The sequence below is a fragment of the Lottia gigantea genome (genome assembly GCF_000327385.1).
Source record: "Lottia gigantea unplaced genomic scaffold LOTGIsca_86, whole genome shotgun sequence".
Lineage (NCBI taxonomy): Eukaryota > Metazoa > Mollusca > Gastropoda > Lottiidae > Lottia > Lottia gigantea.
This window is the reverse complement of record NW_008710834.1, coordinates 41220-64468: the sequence shown is the minus strand read 5'-3', so window position 1 is coordinate 64468 and position 23249 is coordinate 41220. Positions and strand designations below refer to the sequence as shown.

At 31.6% G+C, this 23249-nt stretch overlaps 3 protein-coding genes across 3 annotated transcripts; 2 read left to right on the top strand and 1 right to left on the bottom strand.

The window, feature by feature from the left end:
- Positions 1–4970: 4970 nt before the first annotated feature.
- Positions 4971–5645, bottom strand: LOTGIDRAFT_133654 (hypothetical protein; the record flags this gene model as incomplete). Its single annotated transcript, XM_009067763.1, has 1 exon — positions 4971–5645. The coding sequence occupies one exon, from the start codon at positions 5643–5645 to the stop codon at positions 4971–4973; it is 675 nt and encodes a 224-aa protein (XP_009066011.1).
- Positions 5646–6766: 1121 nt separating this feature from the next.
- Positions 6767–7555, top strand: LOTGIDRAFT_101238 (hypothetical protein; the record flags this gene model as incomplete). The annotated part of the gene is made up of 1 exon (XM_009067762.1): positions 6767–7555. A coding segment is annotated over one exon (789 nt), but the record flags the coding sequence as incomplete, so codon positions are not given.
- Positions 7556–12312: 4757 nt separating this feature from the next.
- LOTGIDRAFT_133668 (hypothetical protein) lies at positions 12313–17829 on the top strand (the record flags this gene model as incomplete). Its single annotated transcript, XM_009067761.1, has 9 exons — positions 12313–12416; positions 12890–12970; positions 13373–13496; positions 13963–14096; positions 14513–14657; positions 15372–15480; positions 16006–16195; positions 16635–16752; positions 17695–17829. Coding segments are annotated over 9 exons (1140 nt in total), but the record flags the coding sequence as incomplete, so codon positions are not given.
- Positions 17830–23249: the final 5420 nt, after the last annotated feature.

Here is a 23249-nt window from a genome sequence, read left to right as displayed (position 1 = left end):
TTGGGAAAGTAAGTATCTACGTAGTTTAGAGGACTATCCATTTAAAAATTATATATTAGATCTTAATTGAGTAAAACTTACTTCCAGGATGATGGTTTGATGATTCTGTGTGCTGTATGTAAATTCTGGCAACATGGTGTATGTTTTCAAATTCTTGATGAAGATGTGGCACCCTCAGAACATGTCTGTGATATTTGTGCTATGGTAAGCATTTCTTGAAAAAAAGGGTGGGGGGGGGGTGGGAATTTGTCTTATTTTTTTGTAGAACAAAATGACTTTATGATATGGGAAAAGTGATTCAAGCAACTTTGTCAATATAAAATGATTGTTTTATTTTCAGCCTGGTGTAACAGGTAAAGAACCAACAGATCATCATTTAGTTAGCATGACAGACATCAATAAGCAGGCAAGTTCCAATATAACTTTTGCCTGTAACAGTTTAGTTGACAGATGTCAGTTGTACTGAAGTTAAAAGCCCTTTTTTAGTATAAGAAAGTAATTAGAAATATTAAAACAAATCTAAAAACATCTGCAGTTTATTCTCCTTGTGGTTATGTGAACTAATTCTTTTAAATTTATAACTAATTTCTACAACAATAAGCTTATAAAGCGATGTCACTGAAGCTTTGATGCCATGACAAATATAAGCTTATTGTGTTTTATTCCAGCTCATTATTTTTCATTATTTTCTCCAGGCTACTTGTTTATGGAGAAGAGCTATATTAGCATCCTTAGATTTAAATCGTGTCCTAGCTCCTCATTTAGCTCGACGTCTAGGTGTAGAAGCTACAGTTGCTCAAGGATTGATCAACAGACTTGAGAAAGAAGGATTTGTCAGAAATGCTGGAAAGGGAAAACGGTAAGTTGTTACTGAAAAATAACAGATAAGATTGTGTAAATATTTTTTATCAGCTATCTGTTTTTGTTTTCTGACTTATTGTTAATCTACAATTTAATGAGATTGTACAGGTATAAATTATGAGTCTTAGTTTTAAGACCAATAATAATATTTTTTCAATGGGATATCAACAATATATCATAATTTCAGTATTTTTTTTTGTTAATAATGCCAAAATATAGTAGATATGTGTGTATTAAGTCAAATTTTATGTTGATAGTAATGTCAAAACATAGGAATTTCGTCTTGCAAAATTTTATAATTTATTTATACTCTGACAGTTGATATTACACTGTAAAAAGCTAATGATTTAAGATTCAATTATCCTTTTACTTTGTTCAGCTACAGTGGAAACTGTACTTAGACTTCACTTTGGAGTTCTCCTAATCTGTTTCTTAATGAAGGTACAGTTTAACCAAATAAAAATCTCTATTTAGGTTGGGAAAACTAGTTGACAAAGACAAAATTAGACTTGAAGCTATACCAAAATATGTTAGTGCCAAAAAACCAACAACTGATGTTCATAAACAGACAATTATAAATGAAGATTCACAGGTTAGTTTTGATTATAAATACCAACTGAACAGACTTAAATGAAAAGCAGAAAATTTCATGAATTAATGCTAGAAAAAAATGATTTCATCCCAACCATTTAAAAGAGCAGTTAACTGTAGCCTTGAGCATCCATGTTAGATCTATGCAGAGAACATCTTTTCTGAACACAGAATGAAACTAAACACTTGGCATTTCCAAGTCATGTCGTTAAGTTTTTGATTGCATATATTTCAAAATTAAGTCAAGCTTTTACACTTTTTTTGATAACTTCGCTGTTCTATATTGTTACTTCTGATATTGGTACATATTCAGGTTAAGTATTAGTCATGTCACTGGGTATTTTGTAGGTTAGTATGAAAGCAAATACATTGCCAGTACCAAAGAAACTACCAAATGATGTACGTATTTAATAATAGACAATATTTTTCTCTGCACTGTGTAAAAATTGCTTTTAGGTTTATGGAAATTTTTATCTATCTAATGTCTTGATATGTCATGCATGAATATCATATTCTTTTACAAGAATCAAGAGCTTAGCAAGTTAGCATCTTACTTTGGATTGTTCTGATATCAGTGATGCTGGTGAGATATTTTTAATGGTTCAATCAGTAGCAGATAAGAAGGATATAAAACTCTCATTTCATTTAATTTCTATTATTTTTCAAGGTTGATTCTCTAGTCTCTAAAACAGAATCTATTAATCTGAGTGGAAAAAAGAAGAAAGGGCAAAGTGATGACAATTTGGTAAGTAAACCTTGTATTACCAGCTGTAAACAAACACCAAGTGTTTCTCGAGTACTATTGCATATTTAGATTTAGAGTGATATGGAAAAAATGCTTATAAAAGTTATGAAAAGTTAGAACTATATATGTATAAGTGCTGTTAAATTTAGTTTAGTTAGTATTTGTAAAAATAGAGAAGATTATTATAATCTGGTGGTTCCATGTTTCATATTAAGTAGGTAAACATTTTACTAGGGACTGAGGTACTTATTCAGGATATCATTTGATTTTCAAACGTATGGTTTGTTTTTTTGAATAATCTTGTATGATATTGATAAAGGTCATCTTGATTTACTCAAATAAAATCGGAAAACCAATTCTTCAGGATAAAAAATTAAAAGATAAAATAAAACAGTACATAAACATCCATGATAAAATGCATAGATTCCTATGGTTTTAAATAATAATAATACAAAGCTTAACACTAAAATGCAGTAATATTGTTTTCTCCTCATAGAAAGTCACTGTGAGAAAGTGAATCAATTGTAAAATATTTAAGTCTGTCACATGGCATTTTTTTTTCATTTTTATTTGTAGGTGAATAACACACAAGAGATAAGGCAAAGTCAACGTGGAAAGAAGAGAGCTTATTCTAAAACTAATGAGGTTTGTTACATCTCTGTCATGTTGAATGATTTGATCAAAGGTTGTATTGTAACTGTTCTTTGGGATTACTGCCCTCGCATTTTTGATCTGGATTAATTCTGCTATAGATTGTACTCATTTCAGCATCAAATCTTAAATTAGAATTTACAGATTTAGAAAAATTTGAATATTTCTGATTTTTCAGACTCAAGATTTTGAAATCAGTGCTAGTCAAGATCAAGACAGTTTTTGTGAACCATCAAGTCGTAGAAGACGAAAGTCAAGTATTGTCAACAAAGCTATTATGGTTTAATTTGAAACAAAATAATATCTTTATTCTATTTATCATGTTGAGTGAAGACTTCAAAATGGATATATTATTATTCCAAATAACTTAACTGCTTCAGTAATATGAAAGGGACAGGTGCGCCATTTTTGGACCAATTCTACCTTAGATACTCTCAAATACAGGACATTTTTAGCTAAGCCAATCTGTAATAGAGTTCACAGTTCATTGACAAAATTCATGTGTGTCCAGAATTATCCGTGTCTGAATGTTAAAATGACAATGTTTGAAGTGTTTTTAAAGGAATTATGCAATTTTCTTGCATTTCTAGCACTTCTGAAGACTATTTACATATATTCAACTCTCCAAAATGGCACAACTGTCCCTTTTTAGAATAAGTTAAGTGGAAATCACCGAATTTTGTAAAATATCGGAAATTACTTCTAAATATTGGCTCATTTCACAGTTATCAATAATGTTGAAGAAATAATTATTCTCTCATAGCCATGAATTTTAATTAACGATTCAAAGTACATTACTTTACATGAAGGTATAGATTAATGGTAATTTGTATATTAATTATTAAAAATAAATAGCATTATATGTAAAATTCACAATATGCAGATCATATTTATTCAATTATATTGTATTATAGAATTAATTAATGTGATATTAATGGAATGATTTATCCATGAAAAATGGTATCTTTGTTGATTGTTTAATGATATTAGATATTTACATGTTGAACTCTCAAAATCACAATATTCATTGTTTATCTTTGTTGATCATTTATTTTATGTTAAATCTTTATCCTTGGAATAAACAAAAAGAAATCTTTAAAAATTCTCACTTTTGTCAATTAATACAAAATTATTGTTAGCTGGTAGGTGAAATTAAAAAGTGTAACAAGGACTTATCAACAGATAGTGAGACAAAATGGAAACTATTTCAGTCTCATGCAAAATGAAACAAGACTGTGCAATGCAATGTTCCATTTTAAAGAAGAATTTGGAAGCTTTGGCAAGATGCATAATGGTTTATGTGCATAAACCACTTTTGCTGTTTGCTTGCTAACTTAAAGGTGGAGTATTAGGAGCATTGGTTGACACAAAACTGATTTCTCAATCTGGTTGCCCCAATCAGGTTTGATGGTGTGATAAACAGTTGTTCAGATGAAACCTTAAACAAAGTCTGTGGAAAATTGATATGCTGTTCTGGCAACATAGAAGTTACCAGTTTTGCTTGATTCCACATCTTCAATAAGGTAATGTGGCTCTTCTTTGTAATACATTTTTTTGATTGTAATTTTCAAGACAGTAAGAGTCATATCCTAACTTCAAAAGATTGAATGTTAAATTCGACTGATGTAAATTAGTCTAACATACAATATAGTTAACTGTTTTCATAATTATTACATGGGTCTATGTTGTCACCTTTGCCTGTCCAGTATGACATCAATTTGTAATATAACTTATAATATTACTGCTAAAATGTGGACGCAAACTATACTTAATAAAATAAAAAGCTTATGTACTCAGGGTTATATGTGTGAACTTGGCACCTGACCATAATGGCCCCAACATTTGGTACAATTGTTCCCCCAAATCAGGTCAATTCTATGGCCTACAATGGTACTACTCCTCCATTCAATAACTTGGACTGAACTTGCTTTTGCCATACATAAACACATTAACTTTCAACATTTTATTTATTAGTCCATAATGATTTAGGATGATTTGAATGTATTCCACCAGTTAAAAATGAAAATGTTAAAACACTGTACCACAAGTGTTGTCACTGAAAATAACCAAATAAAAGGTTGATAAAAGTCTGTTGGCAGTCAATGAAGCTGGTTGATTCATTTTAGTTATATAAAAAGTTAAATCTGCTCAGGGTCTGTGGTAAACTAGAAATGATAGGTCCATATCCTGCAGAATTGTCATAAAGTTCAAACAGGGGTGCAGCCACAAGCTTATAATTTCTAGGAACTGCGAATAACGCCTTCTCAGGTAACTGCACTAAGAAAAGTCTCTTGTGTTCTTTAGGTTTAGTGATGTGAGCTGGTGTATATGGATATTGAGGGGGCTCAAAATTTGGCCTCCACCAGTTTCCTATGGTGTCCTCAACAACCCATTCCATTGGTCCGCCATCTTGTCTTCCCAAAGTCTCTGTCAAAAGTCGTTTCAAGCCTTCAACTTCATCCTCCCCTGGATTTAATTCACCGCCGGGTAACTTGAAGAAAGTGGTACCAAGTTGTAGGAGCAAAACATGAGGTAAAGAATGTTCATGCACTATCAAAACTCCTTCTACAGACCGACGCATTCCAATTTTTTCAAAATCATCTCGCATGCGTTGGAATCTTGCTGGTACCGAACTGTCCTTTTCGTACAAGGGTTCCTTGGTTCCAAACGTGTAGTTGGTTAATGGATATAAGTTGATTGTCCTTTCAATAGTTAATGGAACTCCCGAAGACATTTTAGAAGTGAATACTTGCTTTCCTTTTGGCCAACCTGCATTTGCTCGTGGATTTCTGTCCATTGCCATTGTTATTAAAATTTAACCGTTAACGCCTCCATCGCTAAAGAGTAATCGAGTTGTCTCCCTTTTACCACCAAGTGGATTGCGATGTATGTAATCATCAGACATGCCTTCTACACGTTAGTATTGATCGCTTTGTGACCTCCGATGATATGTGTTTTTCGATGCTTCATTTTTTTGTCATAATTGGACGGGTTCCAAATTGATGGAGCCAATCATTTTACTGCCAACGGGTAGACTTCTGAACCAATTAATCGACCAGATAAGGTTTGCGTCTTTCGACTCTATATCACTGATATCCTAATTGATATAATTGATAAGCGCTACTGCTGCGGTTTACTGATTTTTCGATCATTTCATTTTAAATGGCTATACCTAATAAACGATTATATGGATTTCGTAAGTATTTGTAGTTAGTTACTTCTTAATAACACAGACTGCTTGTACTAGTAAAAATTGATGTATTAAATAATCGGTCACTTTTTAAAGCCTGGACAAGTCCAATTAAAGTGGGTGCGTCTTTTAACCTAATTGACACTCTATATAAGAAGCACCATGGGCAAGGCAACTTCACAAATCAGCATAGGTTCAATCATGGATCCTGTTTATGGCAGGTATAGACTTCGTGGCTGTCATTTGTTGACATAACCATGCAAATAACTTCAAACACTAACACTGTAGTACTAGTACTCTAGTCTCTGACCTACCATCTACTTAACAGAGTAAGTTTATCCTTGTAGAATCTATCTTCATCTATGATATTTATTTCAGGAAAGAACTTAAGCACTAGGTTATGCTTTCAGTTGAAAAATATGTGTCCCGATCAGATGCTTTGTCGTAAAGTCTTAGTTAGAAGGACAGTGTTTTTTTTATGTGCAGTGAATGCCTGTTGTATCTTTCTGTTTGTGGCATTTTTGTTGGATTCAGAATTGTTGTTTGTGAGGAATACCAAACCTTCCCAAGATTGGAATTTAAAAGATTGGAGTTTATATGAACAGAGAAGGAGAGAATCTGACATTGCATTTCTTGAGGGGGTTCCTCAAGTTCCAAAGATTTCAACATCAGATGTGGTGCAGCCTATTGAGTCATCCATTTACCAACATTTTTTGAAATATGATGAAATTGCTTACAAAGATAAGATATTAATCTTGACACCAATTCACAATGTCGCAGGCATATTAGTTCGCTTTTCCAATCTTTTAAAAGGAATTACGTATCCTCACGAATTGATCTCAATAGCTTTTGGAGAAGACTGCAGTACAGATGCAACATTAAGTGTAGCTAAGTCTAGTGCAATTGATCTGCAGAAATCCTTTCCTAGTGTCAAAGTCTTTCATTTTAATTTAACAGGTCAAATTAAAGGACCATGGAATCGAATCCATAATCAATATTTACAATTACCAAGAAGAAAACACCTAGCTCAGGTGCGCAATATGTTGTTGAAATCTAGTTTGGAAAAAGAGCATAAGTGGGTCTTATGGATAGATAGTGATATAAGTTTTCTACCTCCTAATATTATTGAACTACTTCTGTCATCAAAACGTGATATAGTAGTTCCGTTATGTGTTTATCAAGATGGTAGCAAGAAAAGAGTCTTTGATAAGAATACCTGGCGTGAAACCAATTATTCCTTAATGAAGCAAAAGGACATGAAAAAAGATGAGTTAATGCTGGAAGGTTATGGCACTATTTTACGCCTTTATCTTTCTGATCTACGAGCCGAGGGGCGTGTTGTACCAATAGATGGAGTTGGTGGTTGCACTTTATTGATCAATGCAGATTTACATCGCAAAGGTCTTGAATTTCCTGAGACCATACTTGATCATCATATAGAGACTGAAGGTTTGGCAAAATTAGCTAAGAGAATGGGATGGGGTGTATATGGTATGCCATATGTAGAAGTGTTTCATTAGATAGTCAACGGTCAATGATAGTCATTCAGTTTTAATTATGGCAAATTCAGGAGGCAAACAGAAGTCTTGTGAAATTGTATTGTAAACTGGGTGTATTTGAAGGCCTTACAAAATCTGTTGCAAAGATATATATTATGTTGTGTTTGTAATGATTTTTTTTTAGAAAAATTTGAATTGATTTTTAGGTGATAGTCCTAGTGACATCTTCTCCCAAATCTGCAATCTAATTATGTTTCTAGTAAAATTCACACTCAATGATTTTTGAATCAAATATAACCCATATTCAGATTCACATGTTATCTTTTATGTTGATGTATATTGTCGATATTTATGAATGTCAGACAAGTATTGAAAAATTTTGTTTCATTACACCAGCTGCATACAGTTGTATTGATTAAATATACAATAATAAAATATCTCCACTCTTAAAAAATGTGAAATGTCTGTTAAAATAGCTCAATTCATCAATTGTACATTATTTCATGCTTAAATGTATATTTGCCAAATTTTAAAGTGCTCTTATGTTCATATTCATCTGTGGTGACTTGTTATCAATTTTTTCATACTGAACAAGTGTCAAATGAAAATCAAATTAAAAGGTTTTTTTATTATACCAATGAAATTACTTTTTGGTTATTAGTCAAAGAGTATTGGACTCAATTTAAAATTTATTCATTGATCATGTGTCAAATGATAATTTATGTAAAAGATTTTTTTTTTTATAAGACTATCAACTTTATTGGTTTTTAGTCAAATGAGTATTTAGTCAAGTTAAAAATTCATTCACATTGTTTTAGTGTCAAATGAAAATTTAATTCATGATTATATTTCAATTTTTTTTTTAATTATTAAATCAAAAAAGAATTCAAATTGATTGTGTATAACAGAAATAATAGAGGCATTATTAATTGCAATATTTTTTTACTTTAACTTTAATCTAATACGGATATTTTTGATAATGTTATTATTTTAAGTACATGATTTTAAAATTGTTGATAATAATAATTAAATCAAAAAAGGTTTCAAATGGATTGTATATCACAGAAATAATAGAGGCATTATTAATTGCAATATTTTCTTACCTTAACTTTAATCTGATATGGATATTTTCGATATGTTATAATTTTCATTAAATGATTTCAAAATTGTTGAAATACTGTCTTTTCATTTTTCGAAGTACCAATGAGTCTAATTGGATTCTCAAGGATCCTTTCTATCAGCTGGTCCTGGGACAGACCTCTAGGTAATGATTAGGTATCCAGATTCAGTAAACTAAAATATTGAGCCACCAACTTGCACACAACCACCCAGGTGATCCCATGACCACAATATTTGTTCCACATAATGTGAGGAATACTACAATCTAACCAGCTGAGCTACAATACAGTTTAAGATGAGAAAGTGAATCATATACATTGTTTTGGCAAAATTGCTGCATTTAATGTTAGTTTTATGATGTGCTGAACACCCTGAGCGTTCATTTACTTGTTGTCTGAAGACGAGGGGAGACAACCGCTTCAATTTACTCGCGTTCGCTTCTACATTGAAGAATAACAGAAAATGGCCGCCCCCTTTTGGTTTAGGAAGTTAATCTGTCAATCGTAGTTTGATTTTAGTTCTGATAAGCTATAACCAAACTGCTTGATATATCACATTTCCTATTCAAAGCATGTACCTTGTGTTAAATAAATGGCAGAACGATCATGCCATTTTTCGGCAAAAAGAAAGGTAAAATTTACATGTTTTCATTTTGGTAGGCGTTACCCTAACTTATATCTAAGAAAATGGTGACCCAAAGCCTAGGTCTATGCGGAAAAGCATTAGACATGACTGTCTAGAATAAGTGTCTAGATGCTGTTTTGCACTTTCAGGCCAACATTCATTAAATTCAGACTTTGTAGTTCATAGCATATAATGCAGCTGTTACTATTATTTATTTTGACATAGATGCATGGTAGTAACAACAATCTTACCAGTATTTTTTTTTAATTGAATATTAGAAAATTAATTAATTAGTTGTCAGTTTTAAATTATAAAATTCTATGGATTGTTGAAATTGTTTTTATCTGTAAAGTGTAAGCTTATATTGTCTTATGTCATGGCATAGAATTATCAGAAACATGTAAGCTTATAGCATGTAATCTAATCCCAAGCAATGCGAATAACACGAAAAGTTCTTTGTAATGTTTCAGATAAAGGCGTTAATCCTGGGAGTTCTAGCAAAGTATCATTGACACGTACAGCATCTTCAGTTAGTAAGGGAAGTACAAAATCATTCAGCAGTTTAGATAGTTTTGGAGAACAAGGTAAATACAAACAGTTATTATCTTCCTTTTTTTCCATAGAAAAGGTACCGGTATGACACATCACACAGTTATTTAGGGCTGGTTAAGCTTTGTTCACACTGATCAATCTTCTGACAGAACGCTGGTCAGAACATGTGTATCAGCTTGCCAATTTTTAAATACTACAGGGGTGCCTCTAGCAGTCTCCTGCAGAGATGAAGACTGGAAGCTGCCTTGTTTAAATGAGCGTCAGATATTCAGCAGGACTTGTAATCGTTGACCTTTAGGCCAGGTCATAGACATAAATGGGATTACTGCCACACAAGCCAAGGCAAGATATTGTCAGTGCCAAAACTTGCCAGGCTTAATAGGGCTGGTATGAGTACATATTTATATATATGATATTTAAGATGTTTATCAGCAATTTGTATGTACTTTTGTGTTATGTATGAGTAACATATTATCTTGATGATATTTGTAGGTCAGACATGTCCTTAATAATTAAAATGAGTTGATTGTTTTTATGTTTTCAGGTGGTTTTGAGAGTGGTGCTTGTGGACCATGTGTATTATTACCATTAGATGATTATGAAGATCAAGGTGATTTGGGTAAGAATTTTTGGGGTTGATTTGGGTCTTGAATATATATGTAAATAGCCTTCAGAAGTCTAAACCAAAACTGGACAAAAATCGCATAATTCCTAAAACAAAAACTCAAACTAGAAATTTCAGTTTCTGTTTATATATGTCCTTTCTATATAGAGCAGAGTCTCAAGACAAGACAAGTGGTCTTTTTTAACTCTTAAACACGGATAACTCTGGACACACAGGCTCAAATTTTGACTGATATGTGAACACTACTAATTAGCTAAAAAGTTTCTAAGACTAAGGCATGATTAGTAAAAAAAATGGCAAGCCTTCCCTTTCAGTTATCAACTTTAAAATGGATTAGAATAGACTTGTATGAATTTTAATATGATTATTTTTAATATAAACACCATCTCCAAAAGATTTCAACTGCAAATGTCATTTATTTTGACAATGGTATTCTGAGAATATCTGTACTGCGTTTGAAGCTGATATATACTTAAGTTTCAATTGCTTTTAAAAATGAAAATTTACTCACATATAATGATGATTGATGACTTTTTTAGGAGTAAAGAAATCCTCATTACGAACCTCATCTCAGTTATCCAAGAACCTCACAGAAATTGTCCATGATCGAGATGCTCTCCCTTTATTTATCAGTTTCATGGAATCACGGAAGGCAGATAAATATATTCGATTTTGGTTAGATGCAGAAAGTTTTCAAGTGGCAACTCTCACACGAAACCGAACTCAGTCTCGTAGATCCACCAGCTCTCATTCCTTATCAGACCAACCTAAATCACCAACATCCAAAACAAGTCTTGATTGCGTTGTAGAAAATAATTCTATAAATTGTCTTGTAAATTCAACTTCAGCAGGAATTTCAGAGGAGAATAAGCATGCACGATTTGAAAATGAGAATTCATATCAGGACCTCAAGTCAGGGAACTTGACAAACAAATCAAAACATGAAACCCTCCAAAAAACTGAAAATTTAAATCACGTTAATCAAGGACAAATTGACATATCAAATGAGATTCAAACCAAACGTGTTTTTGACTCTGATGCCAAACTGAGTGATGTCGTTGAGAGTGCCAAGCCATCCAAATGTGGTACTGCCAAACTCAGTACAATTGGAAATGGACAACAGAATTCAATGCAAACTATTGATAAAAACTGTCCTGATGAAGTAAAAAATGATTCAGAAGACATCAAAGAAAGTGCTTGTAATCCTGTTGCTTCCCTCTCAGAGCTAAATTGTGATAATGCAGGTGTAAAGAACAGACATTATTCGGAACCTGTGTTCAATGAAAATACCCAAGATTTGGCAGGTTCACATCCAAAACACAGACATTTATCGGAATCAAACCTAAATAATGTAAATAATGAAAATAAAAGTAAATCAGGTCTGAATAAAGTAGAAGATATCAAAGATAAACTGAAAAGAAGTAAGTCACCATTTTTAAACTTAATGCTAGTGCCATATTCATTATTTAATTTTTTTTTAGTTCCTTTGTAATGACTCCTGTCGTGTGTAGTGTGTACTATATATGCTGTGCACTTCTGAAATTCCTTGACAGTTGAAAATTGTAAAAAAAGTAGGCTAATGACCTGACAAAATTTCACTAATTCACATAGTGCCCTTCTTCATGAGCTCAATTAGGTGCACTCTATTCATTTAATTTTTCATTTTCACAAAACTTAATGCCACTCAGTGACTGAGGTGGTCAACTCAATACCCTATTGACGATATAGCGTTTTCCAATCCACACACTTGGCAGCAGTCTATTAGTAGTTTTGCAGAGATGTCTTTAAATATGTTCTTGACACATTAGTGATTAGTTAATAATTATTTAAAATGAATCATGTCTATCTATTTTAAGGTATAGCAAGAGATGCTGTAAATATTTTCACTAAATATATATCATTAGAAGCTACTCATCCTATAGGTATATCAGATGAGCTACGTAATGAAACCATTAGTAAGTATTATTCATTGTTTACTATAGCTATATACTTAAATAGTACCATCAACACTGTTATTGATTATTTGTTTTTTTTGTCAATAGTAATGACTCATATACCTTTTTAACAGTGACATATTTAGGGGGTAAAAGGTCTTATTTTGAAATGAAAATTAAGCCCTATTAGAATTGCTTAAATTTCATCTTAGACCATTAGAAATCATAAGGGGCCCCTCAGGCATTTTCTTTTTTTCAACATCAATATGTCTTATTGTTGAGTAAAGTAGGTTTTCTTTTAAATTCGTGTTAACAAAGAAAGCAAATTCGGGTAAGCTTCTATTATGATTTTAGAGTCATTGCTGTTGATCAAAATTTATATCAGGATACTTATTTAGAAATTAAAATGTCACAGGTGGACAATAATGTAAAATTTGGACTTGCTGAATCCTATTGTTCAGAATCTTATTGTTCAATTTTTTTTTCCACTCTAGGTAGTATTTGTCGTGAAGATGGAGAAGTTGATCCTTATTGTTTTATTAAATGTCAACAATATGTTTTAGATCTTTTACAGAAAAAGTAAGTTTTGTAAAATTCATTGTAATTTGCTTCCTATGGGAATTTTCCTGAGTATTAATAACCATTTACGTCATTTTTGGTATACATCTCAGAAATTCAGAATAGATGCTTACATTAAAGTATAAATATTTATTATTTGCATAAAACCAGGAGGCTGCACGAATATTGTTAAGTCTTAACTAAACATAGGTTGCTCACAGTATACCAGAGTTGGGAAATACATCTTGCAATATAATTCTGTAGGTTTTAAATGTCAATTCCTACTGGGAAATTTCTCACTTTCCATTTTCAAGAGAGGTAACAAATACAACATCAGTTGTAATGCTTGACCTGTATCAATCTAGGATATTTCTTACTATATTAAGAAACATTAATAGATTTATTTTTTCGTGTTATTTCCAGTCATTTCCCATCTTTTCAAGGCAGTGAATATCATTGTAAACATCAAGTTGATGTATTAACTGGTGGTAAAGTTGATTTACCAGACATTTTATATAATGAAATGGCTCTCTTTTATTTTACTGAGGTGAGTCTCTCATTTTTTAATTTTGAAATCTTGATTACTCAGTCTGTTGCTTTTTTGCTAAGATCATTACACAAAAATATATAGTTATTAAGAATGGATTTTTTGAATTTAGTTTTATATACTCATCTTCTTACTGTTTTGTTATAAACTGGTTATTATTGAAGATGATTCTTTTTATGGAAAAGGTAAATGTCTTGAAAACAGCAGCTACTGATGAGGCAGTTTCTTTGATTCTTGAATACCATGTGTCGTTAATAATGTTCATTTTGAACTCACTCTCGGAAGCACTGGCACTTTGTATAGGGTAAGCAATAAGCTGTCTGGATTGGAGGAAAGTTAGAGAAGAATGAGATTTTATACTTTTTTTGATTTCTTTTGATTTGACTCAAAACCTTTGATTACATTTTGATTATATACAAGAATTTGGTCTAAAAAAATCTTCAAATATGACCGAATTTCATTTCAGTTTTTAGAACAAGAAGGTGGCAGTGATTTATTACAATTCTGGATGGCGGTAGATAATTTTCAGAAACATCTAAAATCTCAAGGAGAATATGATGGTATTCAGGCACAAAATGATGCCATGGTCTTTTATGATAAGTGAGTAGATACTTTGCACATGTATATCAAAGAGGTTTTATAAGGTGCTTTGCTCAGTTACCCAAGGGAGAACTCTGTTTGACCAATTGTACCTTAGTTTCAGAAATGGGAAATTTTTTTAGCTTAGCTGAGCAGTAATAGTATTTGTTGCTTAATGTTGAAATTTGAGCCTTTAAATCCATGTGAGTCCAAAAGTTAAAAAGGTCATATAGAAATCAACTCCAGAAAATGGCAAACTTGCCCATTTAAGTCTAAGATCTTCTCAACAAAAATAGCTATGTGTTTCCTCAACAAAGAAAAAAAAACCTTTTTGATTTCACAATGCGCTTTGTTTAATGCAATTTGCTATTTGTTGCAATTTCTGCACATTATTACCAATTGCACTGTCGATTGAACTATGGTCAACAATTTTTCAGGTACTTTTCTTTGCAAGCTAGTCAACCTCTAGGATTTGATGATGAAACCCGGTTTGAAGTAGAGAGTAATATTTGCCATGAAGGTGGTCCATTACCTGATGTATTTTCTAAACCTAGAGCGATAGTGCTTAATACTTTAGATAAGGTAATGTGATTTCAGTTTCTCAATGTCAATAATATGATGATTTCTTTAACTTTTTCAAAAGGGGACTAATTTCTCACCAAAAAAAAATCACAATTAGAAACCAAATCACTTTCCCAAAACTAAATTAAGCTATTTAAGGAAACGATTAAATCAATGCATTCTCTCACTTTCACTAAATACTAATATCTTCAGTGATACACTAAATGTAATTAATATTGGTAATTACATTATGTAATTAAATATTAATTAGATTTGATTATTATGTAATGATTTGTGACCTGTCATATTAATGAAAATTTATAGCCCAAAAGCAATGTATGAAAAAATTATAGCTTAGAAAAAAAGTGTTTTCTTTCCTTTTATCAATTGCATCAGTTTCCACCCTTTGGGACTTTTCAGTTGTGAGTGATGAAGGACAGAGACAGTTTTGTTTTGTTACTGTTATAACATATTTTCTATATTTTCAACTGATTTTGGCACAACTTGATGTGTATCTATTTAATCTAAAACAGAGTTTATTATTAAATTTCCAAAAGCTTCAAACATTTGAATTAGGTGCCTTTAAAATATGACATTCTTAACATCTTTGCCACTTTTCACGAAACTTGATAAAATGCAAAACAAAGTTGGTGGATCCATTATCATATTCTCTAATTTGACTTGGCAGCCATGAAAATACCAAATTATTTATATTTTTTTTTTTGTATCTTTCAGTTGTATTTTTGCCAGTTTTTAAAGAGTGAAGTATATTATAAATATTTATCTGATTTGATAACTACAGTTAATATGTCACAAGATTTACCAACACGCAGAAAACGAACAGGTACAATTTCTCCTTTATTGTTATTCTTTCATGGGATCCTAAATTTGATGGAACTTTAGATTTCGGGAAAGGGAGGGTTTGATTCTCCCAAATGTACAGGCCTAGAGTGGAGCAGACACTTTATTTAGAAATTATGATTAAGGGTCTTGATATTGGGTTTTCTTCTGTTCTGATTCTGATCTGAAATTAAAAAAATAACTTGATGGAACTTTAGGGTTTGAATATATTGGAATACAAATATTCCAAAATTTTTTTTTAACAACTGCTCGAAAACACATTGAACCTAGATTATCAGCCAATATTTGACACTTCGTAAACATCACTTAACTCATTTCAACTTAACTCAATGTTGGTCTGTAGTTTTATTGAAAAAGGCAATACAGCATGCAGGCCTAACCTACATCTATGCAGCTGGTGAATCCGATCAATGGTCTAATTGAGCCTTTTTTCTGCTGCCTTATTTCAACCATTTCATGTGGATCCATCATCACATGATTATAATCGCATTTAATTTTGGTATTTTAGGAAGTGATGCATCCTCGGAACACAGTGCTGGTAGTCATAGTATAGGAGCGGATAGTCTATCACATAAAAATACCTTATTAGCAATCGATAGCAGTAGTATAAAGAAAGTCTTTAATAAACTAGATGTTGATATGAGAATAGATGATCAGTTATTAAATCCTGAAGAATTATGGAAACGTCCTGCCCAAAAGTAAGTTGAATTTACCATATATTATACAGTAGGTTTAACTTTTTGTTTTCAATAAGCAACCTCCTTCAGTCAGCGGTCAAATTAAAAGGGACAGGTTCATCATTTTTGGGGTTGATTTGAGTCTTGAAAATACATAAATAGTCTCAAGAAATACTAGAAATGAACTAAAAAAATTTATTTTCTATTTCTATATATGTTATTCACAGAGTATCTTAAAATGATGAGTCGTTTTAACATTCAAACACGAATAGGCTGTGAGCTATGAACACTATTACTTAGTTGCTTAGCAAAAAAATTCCCTATGACTCATCTGTCCCTTTAAGCATTTTCCTTACTGTTTGTTACTAGTAGTTCTATACTGTAGTTTGTATGATATTTAATTTAGTTAGCATAATTTATTTCTATGTACATACTCAATGACCCTATGTTAATCTTTCAGTACAATGTCTCTTGGTAAAGTTGATGATTTTGGTCAATTTGTATCAGAATTTGCACCAGAACCAGATCAGAAAGAAAAGAAAAGTAAGAATTTCTTCACGGGGGGCAATAATGTTTCGGTCATGGCATCTTTCACCAAGCCATCGGGTTAAGAAATGCGTGGGATCTCATAGTCATCAATAATAGAAGTCTATTGTACAGACACTTTTAACTAAGATGTTATAGATAAGAGTGTTTTGTTTTCAAATGGGGTTCAATCTTTTGATATTTTCACTTATGCAAACTAGAGCAAAGTTTGGATATTTGGAAATAAGTAATCTGATCCTAATTTGTCTATATCTTAGTCAATTTTAAGTACATTTTTTTTTCATTTTTCCAGAATCCTTTTTTAAGAAAAGTCGTTTAAAAGAAAAGGTAAGTGAAATCTTTATTCTCAAAGGGTTTATAATGAGGTTTTCTAAACTATGATGTCACTATCTAAGGCCTTTTGCGATAGTGACGCAGAATTTCAAGAACCACAGATGTCTGAATGAAAATTGGCTTGCTGCAAAATGATGCTTTCAGTGTCCTTTGCAAAACCTTTTCACAATCCCTTTAAAATGAAAGATTCATGAATTTCTAATGGCCTTCCTGTGTAGTTCATCTTAAATTTATAAATGTGTTCAAAATTGATCATTAACCCTGACTTGTATTATTTATTTTACTTGAAATTATCTTGGCAACATAAGCAAACCACTTTACTTTTTTGGTAGTTTAGACACAGTACATGTCTTGCTTGTCTAGTTTCATTAACCCTTTGAACCCTGAGTGTAAATGAAATACAACGTCATATACCCTGAACTCCAAGTAATAAAAGTAAAAGCATATGAGAGTGATGTTGTATGACATCACCTAGTAACGGCTGGTGTACTGGCTGCTCTGGTATATATTGCCTGAAAGTGTTAAAATGTAGTACCTATATACCTTAACAAAAGTAGACTGCTTGTGTATATGTTTTGAATTATCTCCGAATGTGTATGAACCTCTCTACATGCTTTTAATTATTTGAATTGATTTGTAAGGAACAAGAAGATATGGCATTACAAATAGCACAGATGATATTAAATGATGTGGCAACAATGACCAAAACTGGTGATCTCTATAGTGGCAAAGATACAGGAAATGCAATAGCAGATGGAAAACCACCAAAGTTATAGTGTTTGATTATTTTGTTCTGTTTTGTTTTGTTTTGTTTTTGTATTGTTCCTGGCATTATTTCCAGACACATTAGCACATTTTTTCAAAGAAATTTAATTGAGAAATTTGGCCCTCTCAATATGTCAATATAAAAAAAATATGATTAAATTTGGTATAATTATATTATTTTGCATGATATCTATGTACATTTATTGAAAATGTAATAAATATTCATATTCTAATGACTATGCAAATATAGGAATTATAATGAAAGTAATGATTCTTACATGAAAATGGGCAATACGTTCAATATATGTGCCAACATGGAAAGTTAATGATTTCATTAGGATGATTGCACAGTGTTCATTATGAATGCAAAGTTGGAACTATACCAGAATTTCATACTGGTATTTGTAGTGAGATTTGGCATTGTGTTCAATATGAACTAGAATGAAAATGAAATACTTTGAAGATAGAGTTGGAACTATGGTCAATATGTGAATATAGAAATATAATGAAAATTTGGTATTGTGTTCATGGAAAAGAATACTTTATGAGCAAATAAGCAGTGTATTCAAAGTGAATGCAAATATGATATAAAAATGTGTATTCTTCAGTAATTGCATACATTGAAATATAATGAAAATATATGTCTTTAGAGAACTGGCACTATCTTTATGTTTAAGTAAAACCATGTATACAGAAAATTACTTCAAAACTGTTCAAAGTAAATGCCAACATGAAAATCACATTTGAAGCCAATACTAAACTTTTAAATGTGATTTAAGGCTTAGTTGAAATATTATAACCTTTATCAGAATTCGACTTTGGGGTTAAAAATGGTTTTGAACTATTTGTGTTTAAGAAAACCATACATAGTTTTGTATGCTATATGAGGCACACAGCAAACTTTTTCTTTTATGATTCAAAAAGGGGTACAAAGTTGTTTAACCTAAAATACTTCAACATCTCATTCTACTGTGATTGTGTCGTCAACTTTGTTTTATATGCCTTAGTTTGATGTAAGGGTTTTGTGTTCCAATTTCAAGTTTGAAATGCAAAATTATTGCTTGTTCATAGAAAGTAACTTTAAGTATTACCATATTATTTTTATAATCTAAAGTTATGATTATATTTCATATAAGGTCACATATTTATATGAATATATTTGTAATGCATGTAAATATAAAGAAATATAAGATATAAATATTGTATAAATTATGAAAAGATTATAATTATGTTATAGAAATAGCAGCATACATATATATTTTAGATGTGTCAAAAACTTGTCTGAATGTTGAAACTTTGAATGTTAGAGATTTTGTTATATTATGGAATGATGTCATTATTAATATTAAAATTTTTGGAAAACCTAGTAATTTTCTGAAAAGGCTATGGTCGTCTACATATTTGCTTTACCAGCTCAAAGACTCAATTTCAGCTTTCTATTTCATAATTCTAAATGAAAATAAAACAAAAGCTGAAAGCACTCCATGGAATTTCAGACTTTATTTTCAATCTCACAGGAGGGAGTAGCTGAAAATGAGTATCTGGTCTAGAAAATTTAGAGAGGACACTAACCTTTTAAAGGAACTTGCCCCACATTCTCATTGACTTGAAACAAGACTGAAAATTTAGTGTGGAATTCGGCTGTTATTATGCATGTTGTTGAAAGGCTTATCTACCCATTCCAAATAATATAGTCGGACATTGTGTAAATTAAATATATACTACCTCCTAGAATGCAAATAAGATTTAACTTCTCAAACATGGCCAAACTTTGGTGTATATTCTTCAGTGGACTTACCCGGTGTCCAGAATATCTCTATAATCCGATAATTCCATTAAACAACAGAATTATTGAAGAACAGGGATAACTTTTATGGATTTGTCCGACTAGAGAGGTATACTGTCCAAAGATGTAATATATTATACTCTTATTGGTCAAGTTTGAAAATTACAATTTATGTTCAATCTAAGAGGTAGTATGCCTTTAAATGTCCACAGCGTTTGAAATCAATTGGGATGCTTTAAACGAATTGACGGTGTTAACGTTTTATTCGCACAAACTATGTTGGATGTGTATTGTCGTATATTGTAGGCACCCAATTCTGCCAGTCTCTTCACAATTTCTTGTAAGCTCTCCACAGTTCATATGTGTATGATGGTTAAAGGTATACTACCTCTAAGGATTTTTAACTTGGTTGAAGTGAGTCTTTTTTCATCAGTGGACGTACCTGGTGTCCAATAAATCCATAAAACTAACTTAGAAGCGTGTTTCAATAATTATTTAGTTTAATGGTCTTATATAGAGATTCTCATCTTTAGTCATGGCACCTGGTAACTCCAACTGATGAATTTAATGCATTTGTTGACAAAGTTTGAGACTTTAAATTGCATGTCCATTCTAAGAGGTAGTATCACTTTAAATTAAGAAAACATTCAATAAAGAATTCGGTAGTTACGCCGTCAACAGTAGCTGAATAGTCGTGAATAACCATTGAAGTAAAGCACGTGCATGCGTGTTTTTGATTGTTGTCACAACAAGATTTGTCATTGACATGACAAAATGTCGACTTTGTTTTGCTCTGTATTGGAGTTTGTCTTGGATTTATTCTGTAATTATTGTTGAAAGGAAATCGTAAATATCTTCATATTGGATTGGATTACTGTCATGTTGAATGTAAGTCGTTTGTCTTTCTCTTTTGTGCAGTCACTGTCCAGTTTTGCGTCTTTATTTAAAATGTTGGTGCTTTTTGTTTGCTCGTTCGTCAGTCTTACCATCGCGTTTCTGAATTTGAATTTTCCCGTCTGTCAAACTATCAGCTCAATGTATAATGATAATAAGTTTATTGTTTCAAGAGAGGTGCCATAGAACATACATTTACACACTTCCCTCCAAGAAAATTCACTTAAAATGACGTACATTTCTGACTGAAAATTCTCCTTTGTAAATATGTTTACAAATAATAACGTTTCCAGTGGTCAATATTTTCATCAATCCAAAGACAAACCAAGACTCTCCGTAGTATTTTGTAAATGATATTTCAATTCACAAAAAATTAATAGCCAAAATTCAATTCAGAAAACAGTGTAGTCAGAGAGTAGGTATCACAACTGAATTTAAATGTTGATTAGTATATACAGTGACAATATTATGCCATTTCTGAATGATGTTATTTTAACTATGATAAACCAATGTGAAAATAACTTAGTTTTGTATAGTTATTCAATTGTGAATATTTACTATGACCTTGTTGTGTGTAGGCCAACATGCAGTTCGTATTATTTACAATAAAATACAAAAATATACAGATATTTAGACGTAATGATAAAAAAATACTCTTTTGGGCATATGAATATACTGTCGAGGATACGTGGTGTAACACGGACAAGTAACTGGTCTTCTACTTCTACTTCAAAAGTTAACGGCTGGATTTCATATAGTTAAGGAACACATTTCTAGATTTAGGTGCATAATTTTTCACAAATTTGAGAGAAAAAAAAAGGAAAAAAAAGCGGAAGGTCCCTTTAACTGGTGTTTCTAATGAATTATCATGTTTTCTTAATCATATTATATTCTAGTTTTATCCAATCATAAATGTCCACGTGTACAGTCTGGATAAACAAAAAATACTTTTTGACCTTTCTTGATCGGTCACTCATTGGAATTATGCTGGTAATTTTCTTCGAATTTAGCTAATTATGAATTAATTATGGACATGTGAGACAAACTGGTATTTTTCCAAGTCATTAGAATTTTCTTTTCATATACGTATTAACATTTTAATTTTCTTAAGTGAAATAAGGGAAACCATCTAAAATACATGTCCTTTGAGTGCATAAATATGTTGAAAAATTCCCCATTCATCTATTTGATCCGCTGCAACTTGTTATATGCAATATTGTGTCAATAGGTTATTTGCATACAGACTAGAATGTCAATTTCGTTTGCAACAATCGCGTATTCTGGATTTAAAAACAGATATTAAACAATGTATACTGACTACTTCTATAAATTCCAAACATATCCAAATCCATACATACAAAGATATTAACATATGTGTCCAGAATTAGCCGCGTTTGAAATTTGAATAGACGACTCGTTTTTTTCTTGAGACATATATATATAGAAATATAGAGTATAACTCCTATTTTCGGGTATTTATGATGGAATTATTCGATTTTCGTACATTTCCGGTACTTCTGAAGACTGTTTACATATATTCAAGACTCAAATCAACCCCCATGGCGAATCTGTCCCGTTAAGAATATCTTGACCTATACCGGGCTTGTGTATCGATGGAAATATTAGCTTCCATGGTAGTTGTAGTATCTTCATCTTGTTTGTTAGAATCGAAAACTTCTTTTATATTCCTTTAGAATAAACTATACAACATGGATGATTACTACTAAAAATCACACGAAATTGAAACCCGCTTCCCTAAAAATTCCGCTCATTACTGTCTCCCCTAAAAACCCCGCTCATACAACATTACACTTACCCTCTCCCCTAAAAACCCCGCTCATACAACATTACACTTACCCTCTCCCCTAAAAAAAACCCGCTCATACAACATTACACTTTTTTATGGGACAACAGGCCGCATCATTGTGAACTTATGAATTGGAAGAAAACCTGTGTATGATACAAGAACAGCTTTACACAAGATAAGTCAATTAATTCTTAATTCAATTATTCACCCAAATTTAACAAAGTTCCAAACCATCTATTAAGATGGGGATTTTGTATCCGAAACTCACATAAATAGAATGATATGAGCTATTGACAATATATTATCATGACGTAAAACTTTAATTCATTTTATTTATTTCAATTGACAGTGAAATGGTTGTTGGTGTATCTTCAATTGTGGTTTTGAAAGAAATCCTGAGTCGGGAAATTCATGAAAAACTGATTAACAACAGGCAAGTTATGTTGTGATCAATGTTTTTTTTTTTAATTTTACTATGCTGAATCGAAAAGAATAGGTTATGGCACTGTCGTGGAAAAAAGACGCTTTTAAACATTGCTATTGCGAAATGCAATATGACAATAAAAATCTATTTCATTTTATTTCATTTCATTTGTGCGGTGATATGGATGTTCGAAACTACGTGATTTAAAGAAATTATCTGTCCTGGTTGTCACGAAAAACAATTTTTACAGAAGGTAAGCTACACATATCATTCCTTTTGATGCACTTCCAAAGCATTTGTCTTTGAATGGCAGTCCCGTTCTAAACCAAAGCATGCCCGTTGGGACCCGTTGTAGTTAGTGGTTTTCATGAATGGTTATTATAAATAATGGGTTACAAGAATAATTATAGTTGATGGTCAAGAAGCATAGTTATAGTTGATGGTTTACAAGAATAGTCATAGATAATGGTGTTGAAGAATTGTTATAGATTTTCGTGAATAGTTATAGATAATGGACAAA